General features: G+C 47.9%; 1 protein-coding gene across 5 annotated transcripts in view; it reads left to right on the top strand.

Moving 5' to 3' along the window:
* Window positions 1-12,397, top strand: part of OLIG3 (oligodendrocyte transcription factor 3) — a 40,287-nt gene extending 27,890 nt beyond the window's left edge. The window contains exons 1-2 of one of the 5 annotated variants that reach the window (XM_059399186.1): window positions 5,298-6,347; window positions 10,477-12,397. In XM_059399186.1, the coding sequence (XP_059255169.1) occupies window positions 10,493-11,263 (771 nt within the window). In that variant the 5' untranslated portion in view covers window positions 5,298-6,347; window positions 10,477-10,492 and the 3' untranslated portion in view covers window positions 11,264-12,397. Of the gene's footprint in view, window positions 1-5,297; window positions 6,348-10,473 lie in introns of those variants that run through there. The other 4 variants (XM_059399184.1, XM_059399187.1, XM_059399185.1 and 1 more) reach the window with 4 other exon arrangements.
* The last annotated feature ends 4,721 nt before the right edge of the window (window positions 12,398-17,118 follow it).

The following is a 17,118-nucleotide window of genomic DNA, read 5'->3' as shown; positions in this document are numbered from 1 at the left end:
CCATGTCCTAACTCAGAGATGTCACTTACGCATCACTTTGCTCCATTTAGGAAATTAACAGACTTTTCCTGTGCTCTACTTCCCATATTCTTGGCCCATCTTAGTCCAGCCTTTGCTGGCCACAGGTGCTCTACATGTCTCTCACTTTCTGCCTGGGGCTTCATGAGACGGCCTGGGAAACTGCCTTGTCACTCCCACATGTGTGGCCCAGAATTGTAGAGGTATTTAATCATGACCAGCACCCCGCCCTCATGGGAGGGGGAAGGCTAGAAACAGTGAATAAATGCTTCTCCATTTCACCCTCAGGTGAACACATTCTATATCCTCACAAGAAGGACTCAAAAGAAGTCAAGCCCCAGTTTTCCATAGCAGTGGTCAGCTTGACAAAATATCTTTTCATTGACTATTCCTTCTTTTCTCTTTTGCTCTCCCCACACCCACACTCCTGGAGTCCCTTTCTAAATAAATGTCCTGCACAAAGAGAAACCAACCTTAGACAAGAAGACATATCTTTAAGGTCTCTTCTCTGTGTCTCCAAAACAAGGGCCCAATCTGTTAAAATGACCATTATTAATCGCCAAAACCTGAAAGTCACATTTACCATGTCTTTCAGGAGATGATTGGCCTCCTTTTTAGCACCTAGATGATAACACCACAAGTTCAGGGGTCATGTTTTCTTTGACTTTGTTTCCCCAGACCTCCAATTGAGGTGACATATAGGACATGCTCAAGAAATACTGAAATGCATGAATGAATGAATGAATGAGTAATACCCTGTTTGTTTTGTTTTGTTTTCAAGATAACATTGGTAAGACTCTTACCAGATCCAAGTAGGATTAACTCAGTGCCAGTCACTGCAAAGTCTTTTAGGAAAAATTTTTTTATTCTCTTAGAATAAAGTTTGGCAAGTTTTCTAAATCCCAAAGTACAAATACCACAAACCTGCTTCCCTGAATGAGACCAATCCGGGTCTAATCCTGGTCCAAAGAATCCCCACACTGAGCCATAGATATCAAGGATGGATGTGTGATTAGACATTAATAGTAAGACTGAGTTTGTAAAATTTTGTTTGGGACTCAGATTTTATTTATTTATTTATTTATAAAAAGATATTATTTATTTATTTGATAGAGAGAGAGGTGGGGAGCACAAGTAGGCAGAGTGGCAGGCAGAGGGGGAGGGAGAAGCAGGCTCTCCGCTGAGCAGGGAGCCCAAAGGGGCAGCTTGATCCCAGGACCCTGGGATCATGACCTGAGCCAAAGGCAGAGGCTTAACCAACTGAGCCACCCAGGTGCCTAGGACTCAGATTTTAAATAAGCATACTGGTTTCCAGGGCTTTCCGTAAGAGAAAAATAAAACAAATTTCAAGTCATGTTTCTTCCAAAAGTCTTTCTTCATATCTCATAAATAATCAGAAACTTCCCAACTACGTTGTTTAGAGGAACTGAGAATTTTTTATACTGCTTTCTAAAACCAGTGAATTCTATACCTTAATTTTATTTCTAAAAGTCATACAGTTTCCAAGTATCAGCTCCAACTTCTAAGAGGTACTTTGGTATGTTTTATATTTACTACTGATTCTCAACTTGCTAGGGAATGGGGCAATGGGAAAGGATGAGTTGTGCCTTAATAATGAGGGCAGATATAAGACAATTTTAGAAGAATACCAGGATAATATTTTTACAAGGTAAACTATAAAAGAATAAGCTGTACAAATATTTTTAGCTAGTAAAAATATATATACAAAACAGGGTAAGACAATCTCTCTTTTCAAAAGCATAATACTGCATGATTTTAAAAGGTTTGCAAAACACAATTTAACTCTCATATAGTATATGTCATGAATATTACTATTTTCATTGTGCCGATGACAAAACAGAAGTTCAGAAATGGTAAGAAACTTAGGTAACTGCACAGCTGGTAAGCAGCACATCCTATCCAGGAAATTTTCTGGGTTGTGTGAGGTCTTAGCTTGTGCAATAGCCTCTCTGGTCTTCATATCGTGAGAAGGGCACTCTCAACAATGGGAAAGTGACAGATCTATGTTTAGAACAAAACAATTATTTTAAGAAAGTAGTGGGTATCTCTCCAAGAGCTCATCTTTCCAATAGCCCTATGGCATTTTCCAGCTTTGGCCAGAAAACAGCTTATTGGAGAACCCTCCACACTATTCCATGTGTATTTGTATTCTTTGTTGCTATGTATTTTTGTTCCCTTTGTTATTGATGGTTTCTCAAACAGGGACATGAAGGACCCACAGATGTTCAGAGGAACTATTCCCTTGTTACTCTAGTCTTGTCTTGAAAAAGTTTTCAGTGCCAAGCTACTTTTTACTTTTTAGTTTCTACAGCTATTAAAAACTCTTAAGTTGAATTGGTTATAGACTCTTAACCTCCATCTTTCCTGCCAAGCATTATCTTTTAACGGTATTTTTCTTTGGGGTGTCTGTTATTGACATTACTTTCCCCAAAGGCATTATTTTCCATTTAATGTAATTACTTTGGTTAATAAATCTAATGGGACCACAAGAGTTATTATCCACTGCTTTACTTTTATAGGAGGCAAAACTTTGATAAAGATGAGAAGATAGGTTAAGTATAGCAAGTGTAACTTGAAAAGTGTATACCTAATTACAGTTTTCTTTTCATAGAAATAAATCACATATAAAACCATTTCCCAGGGGTGGGGGGAATTGATGCTGGAAAGAATTTTGAAATAAGCTTATACATATACATCAACAAAATAAAAATGGTCTTTTTCTAACTATGCACGTCTGGTCTTATACCCTTATTTAAGTAAATGCATTATTGCATTATGAGCGATTATTGGGACACTGGTATTGTCCTTCAGTATAAAGTTAAAAGGCTTAAAAAAAAAGGTTAAAGCTTTTTTTTTTTTCTTTTTGTCAGTAAAAAAAATAACTTATTTGGGAGCATTGTCCAGCAGCATTAGGGTAGCTATGCTATTAATTATTGAAAATTCTATTTCTTAGCAAGGTTTTAGTCTGACAGTGTTCTCAGTTTTCCACTTTATTACTTTACTTCTATAGGAGTTTCTGGGCCATCCCAGTACTCAGAAGTCCCATCCCTGAAGGATTAGACAGTGTTCTCATTCCCACGGCTTTCTCTCAGGCAATTTCTCTGACCTAAACACATATTGCAGGATAGATGAGTGGGGCAGGAGAGTATCATGGAGTTCCCTGGACATGTAGATATGATCAGACAAACTTGCTCAGACTTTAGAAAGCAGTCACAGATGTGCTCTATGTTGAACTATTAGAATCAATGTTCACATTTCCCTAAGTGTATAAAGTAAACATATATCTGGGAAGCCCTTTCATACAAACAATTCTGTAAAACACACTCAAAAGCAGAATGAAGATCTTGTATTATGATCTAAGGACACATGCACAGTACACAGTGTTTTATATGACCTCCGTCTTTCTTCCCCCCCATTACAAAGTTTCTTTTCTAAAAGTTTATTCTTAATATTAGACTTGCCATGATAAAAAAAGAGAAAAAAAGAAGGGCCTAAGGTATCTAATTGAAATTCTTCCGTGAACATAAGTAGTCCAATAATCTGCTATTTCTTATTACAAAGGTTGTAGAATAAATAATCAAATTTACTAGGAAACAAATATGAGTTTAGAAGATTCTCAAGTTTCTTTCATCATTATCTTAAATAATGCCATGTTATGAAAATATATTAATTTCCATTATAATTTTATGTTGTAAAAATTAACATATCCCAAATGTATAAGATGTTTTTACTATAAGTGTGTGATATAGTACTATTAAGAATATCATTTCAGTTGTTAAGGAGAAAACTCAGACTGGCCTGCAAGTAAAATATGGAATGAATATCTATAAATATTGAGGTAATATTTGTTTTTGGCCTACTTCTTCCCCCCTCCCCCCAAAAGATAACAAGACTTGAGGTATGAAATGTCTGAATAATTGATACAATTTTTTTATTATGATATGATATAAAGATACCAGAATTTTCATCAGACAAAACTTCATCCACTTTGTAAATGGTGACAGTTTGGTTTTATAAACTTTACATCCAGTCTGTTGGTGTTAAACAAATAATGTAAAACATACTTATTAACAGAAAAACATAATGGACTAACGAGAAAGGAACATGTATAACATTTTCTTTTGTTTTTAGAAATGAAGCAGATTCGACTTGGTCCATCCACAGATTCTGTATAAAATGAATCAACCATAGAAATGTTAATTTTTGAAAACTGCCATTTTGGCTTTTCAAGGTTCAGTAGCAGACAGACACCTTAATTATCATTTTTTCAAAATAATGTGTGTAAATCTATATTTGTTAGAGATCAATATAGCCTATTAACTCCAACTTCTATGTATGAACAGGTGTGTAATGTTTCTCCTTCTATTAGCATCGGAAAAATAACATCCCTTTTCATTTAGGACTCAAAGCCTTCAAATAAATATTTTAATCTTTTTGTACAAATATTTTAATGTATTTGCACCAATACAGATGTAAGTTTCAGAATGTATGTGTATAAATACCTATAATAAAAAAACAATGTAATAAACTGATGACAAAAAAGGTAACATCTTTTTAATCCTTTGGTGCTCTATACTGATGTTCTTATATTCTAATCTCTTTGTGGCATCTATTTATTTATACACTTTGTGTATAAGCATGAATATTACTAAACACAAGATGAAAAGAATAATTTGCTATGTAAGATATTTATATCTAAGGTAAACATTTATCTCTAAAATAAAACTAAATTCTTTAAACACTTTGGCAAAAAATACAACATGTGTTGAACTCAACTACCTAATTAAATACACCAGGAAGATGATGTAAAAACTTCCAAAAGCAGAATTTAGTATTCTTTGCTATGTTAAGATATCAAGCTGCATACAGTGTCTTTATAAAAAAAAAATCACAAAAGAATTAAACTAATAACAATAAAATACTAATAAGAAATCATCTACTTAATGGTTTTTAAAGTATTGGTATTAACAGAGCCACAAATCCAAAATGTCAGGGCATATGCCAAGAATGCAAATTTTAATATAACTCATCAGTTTATGTGACTGATCACCAGTGATATTTAAATCAACCTAAACATTCCAATCTTGAGGAAAAATGTTTTCAACTTATTGGCTTTCTGCAGAATTGAAAACTCAGTAGTTCTAGCAATAGAGCAGATGTTACTAGAAAGGAAAGAGGAAAAAGTACTGAAGTATGCTTACTAATTGAGCAAAATCCTATAATGGAAGCCCAGAAGTTCATATCTCCTTTGACTAAAGTCAGTCTTTAAATTATAATTAGTCCATAAGTTCTAGCCAGACTTGCTCCTTCTGCATCATTAAAATCAAACTTCTAGTTCTGCCAATGTATTAACTTGTCTATATATTCACATAATTAACACCTCATCATTTTGTGCTATTCTGGGACTTCCTTACACCTTCCAATCTCACATCCAGCATTGCAAAGAGCAGTTACTATCGCCTCATAAATTTCTGCTGTCCTTCAACTTCTGCTTTTTCCTGTATGAAAGTCAGATTTTTTAAAGATGAGACGAAATACTAGACGGATCGGGGAATGTTCAAGATATTATGTAAAATAGTCGGTCGGCTCAGATCCACCCTCTCCGGCCCTTCTAGCACCTACTTAATATTTGGGATTTCAATTTTGGCAGCTCCAACCTCGGGGCTCCGAGCTCAGTACTCTCTCCACACTCCAACTCCCGGTGTGCGCTGCTGCAAGAGGAGAGAGAGAATTCCTGCCTGGCTCCGATTTATGTTGATATTTAATTTTTATAAAACTTCTCTCTCTCTCTGGGTCTCTCTTTAACGGCTTCTTTGATCAACCTAACAGCTTCGATGACCCGCCCCCCCACGGCTATTGTGGCGAAGTGATTGTTTTACTTGGATAAAGAAAGAAACTACTTTTGGAGAAGTCCTCAGTGGTCAGCTACTTTTTAGTCTATTCCTCCGACTGCTCTTGAGGGAACATCCTTTGAGATATTTGTGTTTCCCTTGTATCTTTTTTGTTTTGGAAGGGGGGTTGGGTTAAAATGTGAAGCCCACAGGGCAGCCTCCCGCCGTTCGGTCTCGGCCAAAGTTTCTACCGGTCAAGTTTGAGGATTGCCGAGCGTGGGGAGCCCCTGGAAGCTGCTGATTGACCGACTCCTCGCAGTAGCCACCCGGCAGGTCAGCCAGTTCTGGGAGGTTGTTGCCTCCTGAGCGCAAATCGCCGCGGCCTCAGGCAGAGCGAGCAGTTTCTGGAGAGGAGCCTGGTGGCTGGAGCTGCGGAGCGGTGGGCGCCGGCGCCGAGCCGCACGCACCCGGCTTAGGGTAAGAGATGCTCCCCGCGAGATCTGGGTTCGGGGCGGAGAGACAGGAAGATCCGGGATGCCTCTGGAGCCCGCGGTCCTTGGGAGCCGGGGCTGCAGTTCTGAGGCTGTGCGCCCGGGGCGCGAGGGGAAGGCTGCGCGGTTCTCCAGAACGGGTCCCCGCTGCTGGCTCGGGTAGTACAAAGACTGAGAAACTCACAGGCACTGCCCAGAGCAAGACTGAGTGGCGGGAAGTGGCCCGCGGGCCTTGGGACGCACCTGTTGCGGAAGGACGACCCCCGCCTCCGCGCCGCCCCCTGAGCCCGAAAGCTGCCAGGGCGCGGGGTGTGGCCCGAGAGAGCGCGGCCCCGCGCAGCCGCCGGGTCGCTCGCTCCCGCTCCTTCGTTGTCTGAAGCCCTTTGAATGGGTCCCTGACCAGGGCCAAGGTCACGGTGCGACTCGGGCTGAGGCCCCTCCGGGCTACCGCGGCCCCTATCGGCTGCCGCGGCCCCTCTGGACTGCTGCAGCCCCTCTGGACTGCTGCAGCCTTGGCCCAGTGCGGGCTTCCCTGTGCTGACGCCGGGCATGGGCGAGGGCAGAGACAGCTTTTCGAAGGAACACGGGCAGCTCTGTCTTCTGAGCTCCCTGCCTGCTCGGGCTTGGGGTTGAGCGGCATTTGCCGGGGATCCCGAGTCCAAAGCGGCTCCACTAGGCGAGCGCGTAGGTGGGGCGCCCCAGTCTTTTGAGCCGCGATCAGTATCAACCCACTTTATGGAGAGCAAAGTTGTGGCTCCTTTACTCCTTCTGCCTCCTCTCGCTGTTAATCCCTCCAAGAGATAGGGAATGGGGAACAAGCCTCCTAGGGGGAGAGTGTGGGCCCCTGGAAGGCCTCACCAGAAATGCTTGCCTGACTTGGGCCCTGGGGCTTGGACCATCCACACGTGTAGAGGTCTATCAGGAAAGCAGGGAGGAGGGGGCGCGCCGCGTCCTGGACCAGGACCGAGGGCCCTTGGCCTGGACACGACAGATGTGCCGTGTCAGTCAGATCTACCTTCGCTTTAACTGAGCTAAAAATCCGTTAAGAGTGGAGGGGGTCTGGTCCACGTAAGCAGAGACCCGGCACCCCTTCCGCGCCTAACGCGGCCTCCCTCAGCTCTGGCCACAGGGGCCAGCGTCCCCCACTCGGTGGAAAGGCGGTGGAGGCGGTGGAGGAAGAGCGACTTCTGGTTCGGACTCCCGGAACCCTGGGCTTTGTCTTTCCAGGCCCTAAACTGAGTTGTTCAGCTTGCATTTTAAGGACTGCTTCCCTTTTTTCCCCCTGCCACCTTCTCTATTAATTTGAGGAAACTTTACACCCTATTTCGTATTGTCCACTGGGAACACTGAGTTGTTTTTTTTTTTTTTTTTTTAAACCTTAAAATACCTTTTAGCAGCTTGATTTTTTTCTACTTCATTTGCAATCCGTCACTCAAAGTAGACTTCGCTACTTCCCCAAATCAAAACTGAGGTACAGTATTCTCAGTCTGGTCATGAGAAAGAAAGAAGTCGATGTCCAAGGGTAGGTACAGGACGACAGCGTGGGCCGGGCCTGAGAATCGGCCCGGAAGCTGGGGAACCGCTTGTCCTCCAGTGTAGGGCTCCCAGGGCTCCCCCGCCGCCGGGTAGGATCAGCAGAGAAGCACAGAGGGCGGTGGCCTGGACACGCCTTTCCACCCAGTCCCACCCTCCATCACCTGGCACTACGTCCGAATACATGCAGATGTTCTGGAACATTTTTTCTCTTAAGTTGTTCCGGGTTTGTTGCTGTCTGAGCTCGAATGGATGTGTCTGGTGAATTAAGAAACATTTCTTTGGCTTGGATATTAGAACTGCGTTTGGACATCAATCTTTCCACATCCAATCGAATGTCTGGGATTCTTCGTTTTAATAACTTTTCCTTCTCCGGAGATGGAAGAGGTAGGAGGATAGGAGGCTTTTGTCCAGTCTTCAAGGACACCAAGGTCCTGGCCTTGCAGAGGGACTCTTGGCCCTTTTCTTTTACTAAAGAGCAGCAAAGTTCCTTGTAGAAAAGCATCCATTCCAACGTTGCATCTCCCTATCCAAACGGTACTGCCAAGCGCAGCTTTCGAGGGGAGACTTTCAAAGAGGCACAGCTTCGCAGAGCAGCAGACTTCGGGCATGGGCATACATCCCTCTTCTGTTGACGGCTCCATTTTTGTCTATGGAAAGTGAGGCCTCCACTACCTCGAGTTTTAGAAATGCGAACGGTCTGCAAGGCAGTCCGAGGCCCTAACTGACTCAGATTCCGGCATAGATTCCGGGATTGCTTCCGTTTCACACTTTCCATCCCCTCAGCCACATCCTAGCATCTGTCTCTGCTCCCTGGAGCCCAGAGCGTGGCTGTGCCCAGGCTCTTCTAGAGGCCACCCAGGGGCTCCTGGGGATTTCTGCCTTTCCCGCCCCTCACACTGCTTAGTTAGTCGCTATTGACAAAAACACAGCAAGGGGGAAGAAAGATCCGCGCCGACCTCCGTATTGGAACGGGAGGTTCCAAACGCCAGGCCTCCTTTATCCGCAGAATCCACGGTGCAATTGATCGCAGTGCCCACGCGCACACGCTTAAGGGGCTTTCCAGATCCCTTTCCTGCGGAACACCCACACCCACACACACACACACCACGCGCGCACAAATACCGTTTCTTATTCGATCCCAAGCGCCCACTTTCGCGGAGTGGGGCGGCCTCACTCTGTGGACCTACAGGCTCCAGCCGGGTGGTACCCAGCTGCAGATGCTCCCCGCTCCCCAACTCCCCGGCCGCAGCCACAGTGGCCAGAGGCCACAGGCGGAGCTGGCGGCAGGGACTGCCCCAGCAGTTTCTGGGAGCGCCAAGGTCTGAAGGTTACAGGGTAGCCCCAACAGGAAGAATCTCTCTGGGGTTCTTGGGAACCTTTCCAATCTCTCTCTGTCCCCTCAGATCCTTTACCTACCCTCCCCTTCTCGAGTTGCTCTTGTCTGAATTCCAGGGTTGGATTTTTTGGTTTTGCTCCCCCCCCAACCCCAACTCAGATCCAGGTCTGAGACGTTGGAGAATTGTGCAAAGCAAATTCTTTCAGTAATCTGTTTATTTAAACAAGAGGACCAAAACAAACAAGCAAGCAAACAAAAAAGCAAAAACAAAAACAACAGACCCATCCCACAACCAAGTCAGAGGCAAACCCTTCACCAGATATGGACAAACCCATTGAAACCACACCAGAACGTCCCAGTAAGCAAAATGAACACAATGTCAGGGATTAGGAAAAGAAATCTAACGCAAACCAGTTCAGACGTGCACATTGACACGCAGTCCCCCCTCTCTTTCCCAGGAACACCCCCCCCCCCACCGTACCCGTGGAACCTGCCCCCCAACCTCATCTCTATCCTTGAAACAGTTCCATAGGACTTCTTTTGCCCACATTTCCCAAAACTTGAGAGTTGCTATGAAGAAAAGAGGTTTCCATTCCTCTCTCCAAACCCAGAGGAATCTCCGACAACTGCCCGGCCCCCTTTCCTTCCGGTCCGCGGTTCCTTAGGTGTGACTTGGTTGGGGAAATTGAGGGGGAGGGGGAGTAAAGTTAAAAAAAAAAAAAAAAATCAGGAAGGAGCGAGCTGGAGCGGTGAGTGTGTCAATCAGAGGGTTTTGTGCCTTGGGGCTCCTAGCGGTTCTGAGCAGAGGTGTCCCAGGGCGGCCCCACAATGAATATGAATAGGAATCCTTGCTAAATGGGACAGCAAAGCGCACCGCCCTGAATGATGGCACGTCATCCTAACCAGCCCAGGATAGATAGGAGGGTTCCTTTTGTCTCTTTTCTCCGGCGCGGCTCTATAAAAGCCCCTCTTTTTCAGCGTGAGGTTAGTCCAAGCATACACCAACCCGCTGTCCAAGAAACAGCCGAACCAGAGAGAAGGGAGTGGGGAGGGAGAAAGGCGGGGGGGAAAAGCAGCGCCTCAGCTTTTCTTCTCACATCTTGCCGCTGAGAAGTGGGTCGCTGGGCAGTGCAGATTTTTCTAAATTCAAGATTTTCTTTAATTTTCCACCTAAATCCTCCCCACGGTAGGGCCGCATCCCCCGTAATAAAATGAATTCTGATTCGAGCTCTGTCTCCAGCAGAGCTTCATCGCCGGACATGGATGAGATGTATCTGAGGGAACACCACCACCGCCACCACCACCACCAGGAGAGCCGTCTCAACTCGGTCTCTTCCACGCAGGGCGACATGGTGCAAAAGATGCCTGGAGAAAGCCTCTCGCGGGCCGGCGCCAAGGCCACGGGCGAAAGCAGCAAGTACAAAATCAAGAAGCAGCTGTCGGAGCAGGACCTACAGCAGTTACGGCTGAAGATCAACGGCCGCGAGCGCAAGAGGATGCACGACCTAAACCTAGCCATGGACGGGCTGCGCGAGGTCATGCCCTACGCGCACGGGCCCTCGGTGCGCAAGCTCTCCAAGATCGCCACTCTTCTGCTGGCCAGAAACTACATCCTCATGCTCACCAGCTCCCTGGAGGAGATGAAGAGGTTGGTTGGCGAGATCTATGGGGGCCACCACTCTGCCTTCCACTGCGGGACCGTGGGCCACTCCGCCGGCCACCCAGCGCACGCCGCCAACGCCGTGCACGCTGTGCACCCCATCCTGGGCGGCGCGCTCTCTTCCGGCAACGCTTCGTCCCCGCTGTCCGCCGCCTCGCTGCCGGCCATCGGCACTATTCGACCTCCCCACTCGCTGCTCAAGGCGCCCTCCACGCCGCCCGCGCTGCAGCTGGGCAGCGGCTTCCAGCACTGGGCCGGGCTGCCCTGCCCCTGCACCATCTGCCAGATGCCGCCGCCGCCGCACCTTTCGGCTCTCTCCACCGCCAACATGGCTCGGCTGTCGGCCGAGTCCAAGGACTTGCTCAAGTGAGCGGCGGACCGACCGGCTGCCGAGGCTGAGGGGAGAGAGGCGGGAGGGACCGCGGTGCTGGGCCAGGAGGGAAGAGGGGGGCTGAGCACTCGGCCGGCGGGAGGGTGAGCGTGGGGCCCTGAGGCCTCCCACGCCGTGTGATCCCACTAGACCCCCAGAGGGAAAGGACCAAAACCAAACTGCAATTTCTAGGTGGTAACGAAGGGGGACTGGAACCAGACGTCGTGTGTTTTGCATGCATGCTTCTTTTCCCCATGCCGCGCCAGTATTTCTCACTTACATATGCTCTTGTCAAAACTGCATTTGTTGTATAAAGACGGGATCGGTGTGGTTAAAAACTTGCGAAGGGACTTTAGAGTTGGTTTTCTCTGGCTCTGCGTTCTCCCCTTGGAAAAGACAACATCCCTTTTTTTGCAAAACAAATGTAAATATTTCCTTGAGATGGATGCAATTATGAGTGTCACATCCTCTCCACAGTTGTTTTTCTAGAGACAGTGAGAGAGAGAAAGAGAGAGCGCGCGCGCGAATTTGATCAAGACCCAAGTTTTGAATCTCAACTCCGGTCCAGGGCATGACATCTCTTATGTGGGTTTTCCTTAAGACGCAGTGTAGGTCAAAAGAATGCATGCACGCTTTTAAATGAATCTTATCTAAACATGTTGTGCAGGCCATGAGGCCATTTTCCTTGTAACAAGGATTTATTAGTGAATTCTCCCAAGTATGCATATATCTGTCTGTGGTTGTTTGAAATGAAAAGAGGGGGGCAGGGTGCAAAAACCCAAACTCACGCACAGGCGCTTCTTCCCCCCACCCCAACCCCTTCGAACTCCATTCCCAAACTCCATCCTGTTCTAGGGGCCAGCTATCACCAGAACGTGGGCTCCCTCTACTAGCTTGCCCCATCCCCCACTTGCTCAGTGATTCTGCATGCGGGGTCAGCTCTCTCTATCATCAGCTTTGAAAAGTTATTGTGGTTTGGGGAGGGGTGCTGTTTTTATTTTCCTGAACATTTGCTTGAAATATTTTGTTAGGGCCTCAAAGACAATACCTGTCTTTATTTTTTATATATTCTTGATAACTATGATATATTTATTAATAACCAGTGTTTCTGGATGAGATTTCAAATAAAAAAGAACCTTTAAATCCTGGCTTTGCTTTTGCCTAAAATTTTTGAAAATGGGGGTAGTGGGTAAAAAAATGCCTGGCCCCGGTAAGGTGTATCTGGCAGTGAGTGAGAGATTTGGATGGGTGGGCAGATACAAAGAGTTTTCTCTGGTCATTCACAGGTAAAAAGGTCAGATAAATTGGTGTTAATTATTACAACCAGATGTCTTTCAAATGGGGGCATTGTCCACATTGGTAGTCTTGTGATATTTGAGCTCCTTATTTCCCAGCAGTAATCAGACACTCATAAACTCAGCAATTGAGATTTTAAAAAAGTAATCTGAAAACCCAAAGTGACAGGAAATGAGAGGCGCTGTGTGTGTTGACAACAGACAGGAATGAAGCAGTAAGTTAGCTTCTTTTCACTACAAATTGACCATGTGGCCTTTAAAAAAATAAACAGGTTAAAATCTAGTATATGTTGTTAAAGTCAACAAAGAGGGTCCTAGAAAATAAATAATCGAATAATACCCACTCTTCTGCCTGCCCCCGTTGGCTGTGTGACCCACACAGAAAGGAAGGCCACTGTGCTTTGTAAGGCGAGCTCCGACGAGGCCAACCACCTTGTAAGTCCCAGCATCTCAGAGATTTACAACAGGAATTCTCCCTTCTTTCCTATGTTAGATTGCAAGTCTGATTAGTTGAATATACTGGGCAGCTGCTATGTAAATGATGGCTAAGACAGGGGTCATTTTAATCAATTACTTTTCTCTCTTCATCCCTCACTCCCAGTCCCCTGACAGTGTCATATAGTTTGTAGGAGCAAAAGTGATCCAGCAAGAAGGTTTTGTTTATTCATTTACAAAGGACCAAAAAAAAAAAAAATCACAATCTAGTGACGATAGTAACACTAACGGCAGAAGCCTGTATTTCTTACTAAGGAAAATGGAAATCTGATTAAAATATACCACCCTGAAATTGGCCTCTGGATTAGATGTGACATCACCATGAGTTTGTTGAGGCTTAAACTCCTCTTCACAGAGAGGAAGCTAGTGGTTTCCACTGCAGACCAATAGAGCTGTCTCTTTCCAGGATCCAGCATGGATAGCGCATCTAGGAATTATCTGCCCTTTCCTCCCTGGGCTCCCCACCACTTGCCCTTGGGAGGGCATCTCAGTGGGTCCTGGTTCTATTTAACTCATCCACCTCCATCTCCCCTGTCCCCGCAAACTCCCCTACAGCCAGGAAGAAAGACCAAAGTGAGTGTCTACAGTGGAGGGTGCTTATTTCCCTGTGTCTTCGGCAGACAAATGGGGGAATAATCGTCTGTTTCCCAAGGGTGATTCATTTCTCTGGGTGAGGAAAGAGCTGTTGAGGATTTATTTGAAACCAACACAGGCCAGCCCTCCAGCCTTTCCCGGTGAGTTTATTATTTAAGAAGGGGAGGGTAGGGAGAAGTTTCATCAATCAGGGAAAGGACTTTCCCCTGAGCTGCTTGCAACTTTGGATCTTCTTTCCAAAAGCCTGGTCTTGGGGAAAAGCTGGAACTCTGGCCACAGAATTAATGGTGGGCTTCACCCCTTCTCTAGCGCTGAAGCTTAAATTGGGTGCTGGAAAGGAGTAAAACCACACTCCTTACAACCGGGGAGAGGTGAATTTTGAGATTGTGCTGCTGTGATGAATCCCTTTAGATACAACCAGTGGTCAAATTAAAGAGCTCTAAGATCCATTTTCCTGGGAAAATGCACTAAAAGGAACCACTGGGCCAGGAAATTCTACCCTGAATTATCCAACTAAAGCAGAAAAGAGACATTGCTTCAAACATTGGGGAGTTCCCCAGGCAAATTGAACTCTTCTCAGGGTTACAAAAACTCCAATGGGCTAAGGGAGACTGGGAGAAAGGATTCCTTTAAGAACAGGACAGGAACTCCAGGAGAAAAATTATTTGGAACCCAGTTGCTTGGATTTTCTTGGTCTATTGGGAGAAAACATTAACCACTGGCCTCTAGGGAAGGTTCTTGTCCCCGGCCAGGGATGGTCCTCTTGGGGATGTGACTTTGGGAGCACTTGCAATTCCCATTTAAGTACTCTGAATTACTGACGCCCCTAAGAAAAGTTTATGACCCCTAAGATGAGGATGGTTCTTGGCCGAAATTGTTTCCTTGTAAATATACCACTTTCTGGAAAGTTCTCAAGTTTAAGACAGTTTTTAATTCAATCTAGAAATACGACTAGGTTTCCCTCATTCCAGAATAAACATTGCTTTACATTTAAAAGAACAGCAAAATCCTCGTGGGCGGAGATATCTTGAGAAGGCTTGCCCTAGAAACCTCGAGGTGGTTTAAGCAGGTGACTGAACTTCAAGCGAGGGAGAAAGTCGCACTTAGAATGGGGAACGCAGGCTGGCTTTGGCTGCCTACGCTAGAAGTTTCTTTCTGAGAAACTCCTCTCGCAAATAGGTTCTGGAACCCTGGATTACTATCTAGAAAAAGGGCTGGGAGAGGCGGCCTGAGGAGGCCCACGACGTCCAAGGTTTCCTTACAGGAGTAGGACTTGTGTCTCTGCAAACTCCCCCCCACCCCCTCCACCGAGCAGCTAGGTCAAGCGAAATTTCGTCGCCTCCACTGATACCCTTACCAGTAACTGCAAAAGCCCGGATTCTCTGAGCATTTCACTCAGGCAAGAGGATTTAACTGCCCTTTCTAGGTCCCGCCTGGGGACTTCGGGCCCCACTCTCCTCCTTGGGCTGCGCGTCGGAACGTTGGGCTCCCAACCCTCCGCGCCCGGGCGGGTACACTTCTAGCTCTGCCTGCTGCTCGCCCCCGCCTCTCTGCCGCCCTGGGGCGCTAGGAACAGGCGTCGGGGCTCGGGGACCGAGAAGCCTCGGCGACCCCGAAGGCGCCCGGCGGAAGCTCAGCCTCACTCCTCTGGACTCCTGCTGGGACCCACCGGGCTGCAGGAATTAGTCCGTGGCTCCAGGCATCCCAGTCCCCGTAACTCTCCCCCGGGACCCTCCTCGTCCCAAGGCCCGTGGCCACCCCACGCCCGCGGCTCCTGGCCAGAGCAGGAAAGGGGAATAGTGAGGAGGAGACGTCGGGGCCCGGCGCCCACCGAGGCCGCTCGGGATGTGCGCGGCTCGCGGAGAGTGCCGACCCGCGCCCCGGCTTAGGAAGCGCCGCTGGAGGAGGAGGCTCGGCAGAAGGGCGCTGGAAGTGTCCTCAGAGAGAAATGGGCCAAAGGGGGGGACTTTGGTGGAACCGGACGCACCCTCATCTTCCGCCTGCCTGTCGGCCAACTCGCAGAAGAATGAGTGTCTGCCTCCCCACCTCGCAGTTTCTGAGCCTCTCGGGTACCCATTTCGCTTACAAGTAGCCCGGAGGAGCCCAAACCCGAAGGTTCAGATCTGCGGGACCGCTTTTTAGTTGAGTGTCCGTTTTCAGTGAACCCTTTCCTGGGACGCCGAGGTCGCGCGGGCTGCTAGGGGGCCGGAGGGAGTGGGTGGGCGGGACACTGCCGGGAAGAGAAGCAGAGCCCCGCGAGCCTCCGAACCTGCTCAGCGCCAGACGCCGGCTGTGCGGCCCACCCGCTGGGAGCGTGGCCCCTCCCTCAGCGCTCCAGCACCTGCCGGCGGGGAGCCCGGAGTCCCGCCAGCCACAGGGTCCAGCGCTGCAGAGACTGGCCCCGAACTTTGCCTCCGTTCTGGGGCCTAACGCGGAGGGGGTCGGCGCCGAGACTCCAGCTCTGCGGGAGCTGGGGGTCCACACCTTGGAGCTGCGTCTCGTGGGAAGTGACAGTCCCTGGGCTCTGCCATCTGCACGCCAGGCCAACAGAGGCGGGGGCGCAGGTAACAAAGCAAAGATAAGCCGGGGAAGGACGACCCGGAGCAAGGCTCAGCCCCAACTGCGCTAACACTCGCAAGAGTCTTGAAACACCTAAGCATTTATGGAAACCCGGAGAGAGAAAAACCAGTAACATTAACAACAAACAAATCCAAACTCGGACGGAGAGCTGCAGGCATGCTTTCCTCTCTGTTCCCTGCACCCCTAAGCCCAGCCCCGCGCCAACCATTTGCAAAGTTTGCTAAGGAGATAGGGTCCAGGTCTGCCCGGACGGCCCCCGCTGCTGCGCTCTCACCAGACACTTTTCCTCGCTGGGGACCTCACAGAGCAGCGGCCGACCTGCTCTCCGCCGCAGCCCCGGACCTCAACCCCTGGCACAGAGCTCCTGCTTCTGATCCAAGCTCCGGCCCTGGTCCCGGCTCCTGCCAGCGCTCGGGAAAGAAAGTTCCACAGGGCCCGAGATGGGTCCTGGGGAGCTGGGGATGCTGGGCTAAAACTCCAACGAAGGAGGGAGGGTGAAGAGGGAGGCAGAGACCTGGGCTCTCAAAGCTCGGGCCTGGATGCTGTTGCGGTGTCCTGGGGTTCTGGTGGTGGCAAAGTGGTCGAGTCACTCGCGACCCATGAGAACAAGGAGCGGAAGGGGCCTGTGTCTGTGGGAAGTCACTTGGGGTAGCTGCTCCCGAAAGTTTTGGGGTTCCGTTCGGCCCTGATGTGATCCGGGGCCGTCTTTCCCTTGCGGTCCGCTACAGACAGCTCGGAGAGTGCAGGAGCAGAGGGGTCTGATCTGATCTGGGGCGCCACAGTTTACGTGCAAGATATAGGCTCTCCACTCTGCATCTCCCTTGGGCGTGGAAAACTCCAGAAGCCGGGCTGTGAGAGGGGCCCCTCTCCGCATACCGCAGAGCTGCCGTG

This window comes from Mustela nigripes, chromosome 5, assembly GCF_022355385.1.
Source record: "Mustela nigripes isolate SB6536 chromosome 5, MUSNIG.SB6536, whole genome shotgun sequence".
In the NCBI taxonomy this organism is placed as follows: domain Eukaryota; kingdom Metazoa; phylum Chordata; class Mammalia; order Carnivora; family Mustelidae; genus Mustela; species Mustela nigripes.
Note: the sequence above shows the minus strand (reverse complement) of the source record. Positions and strands in the feature narration are given on the sequence as shown.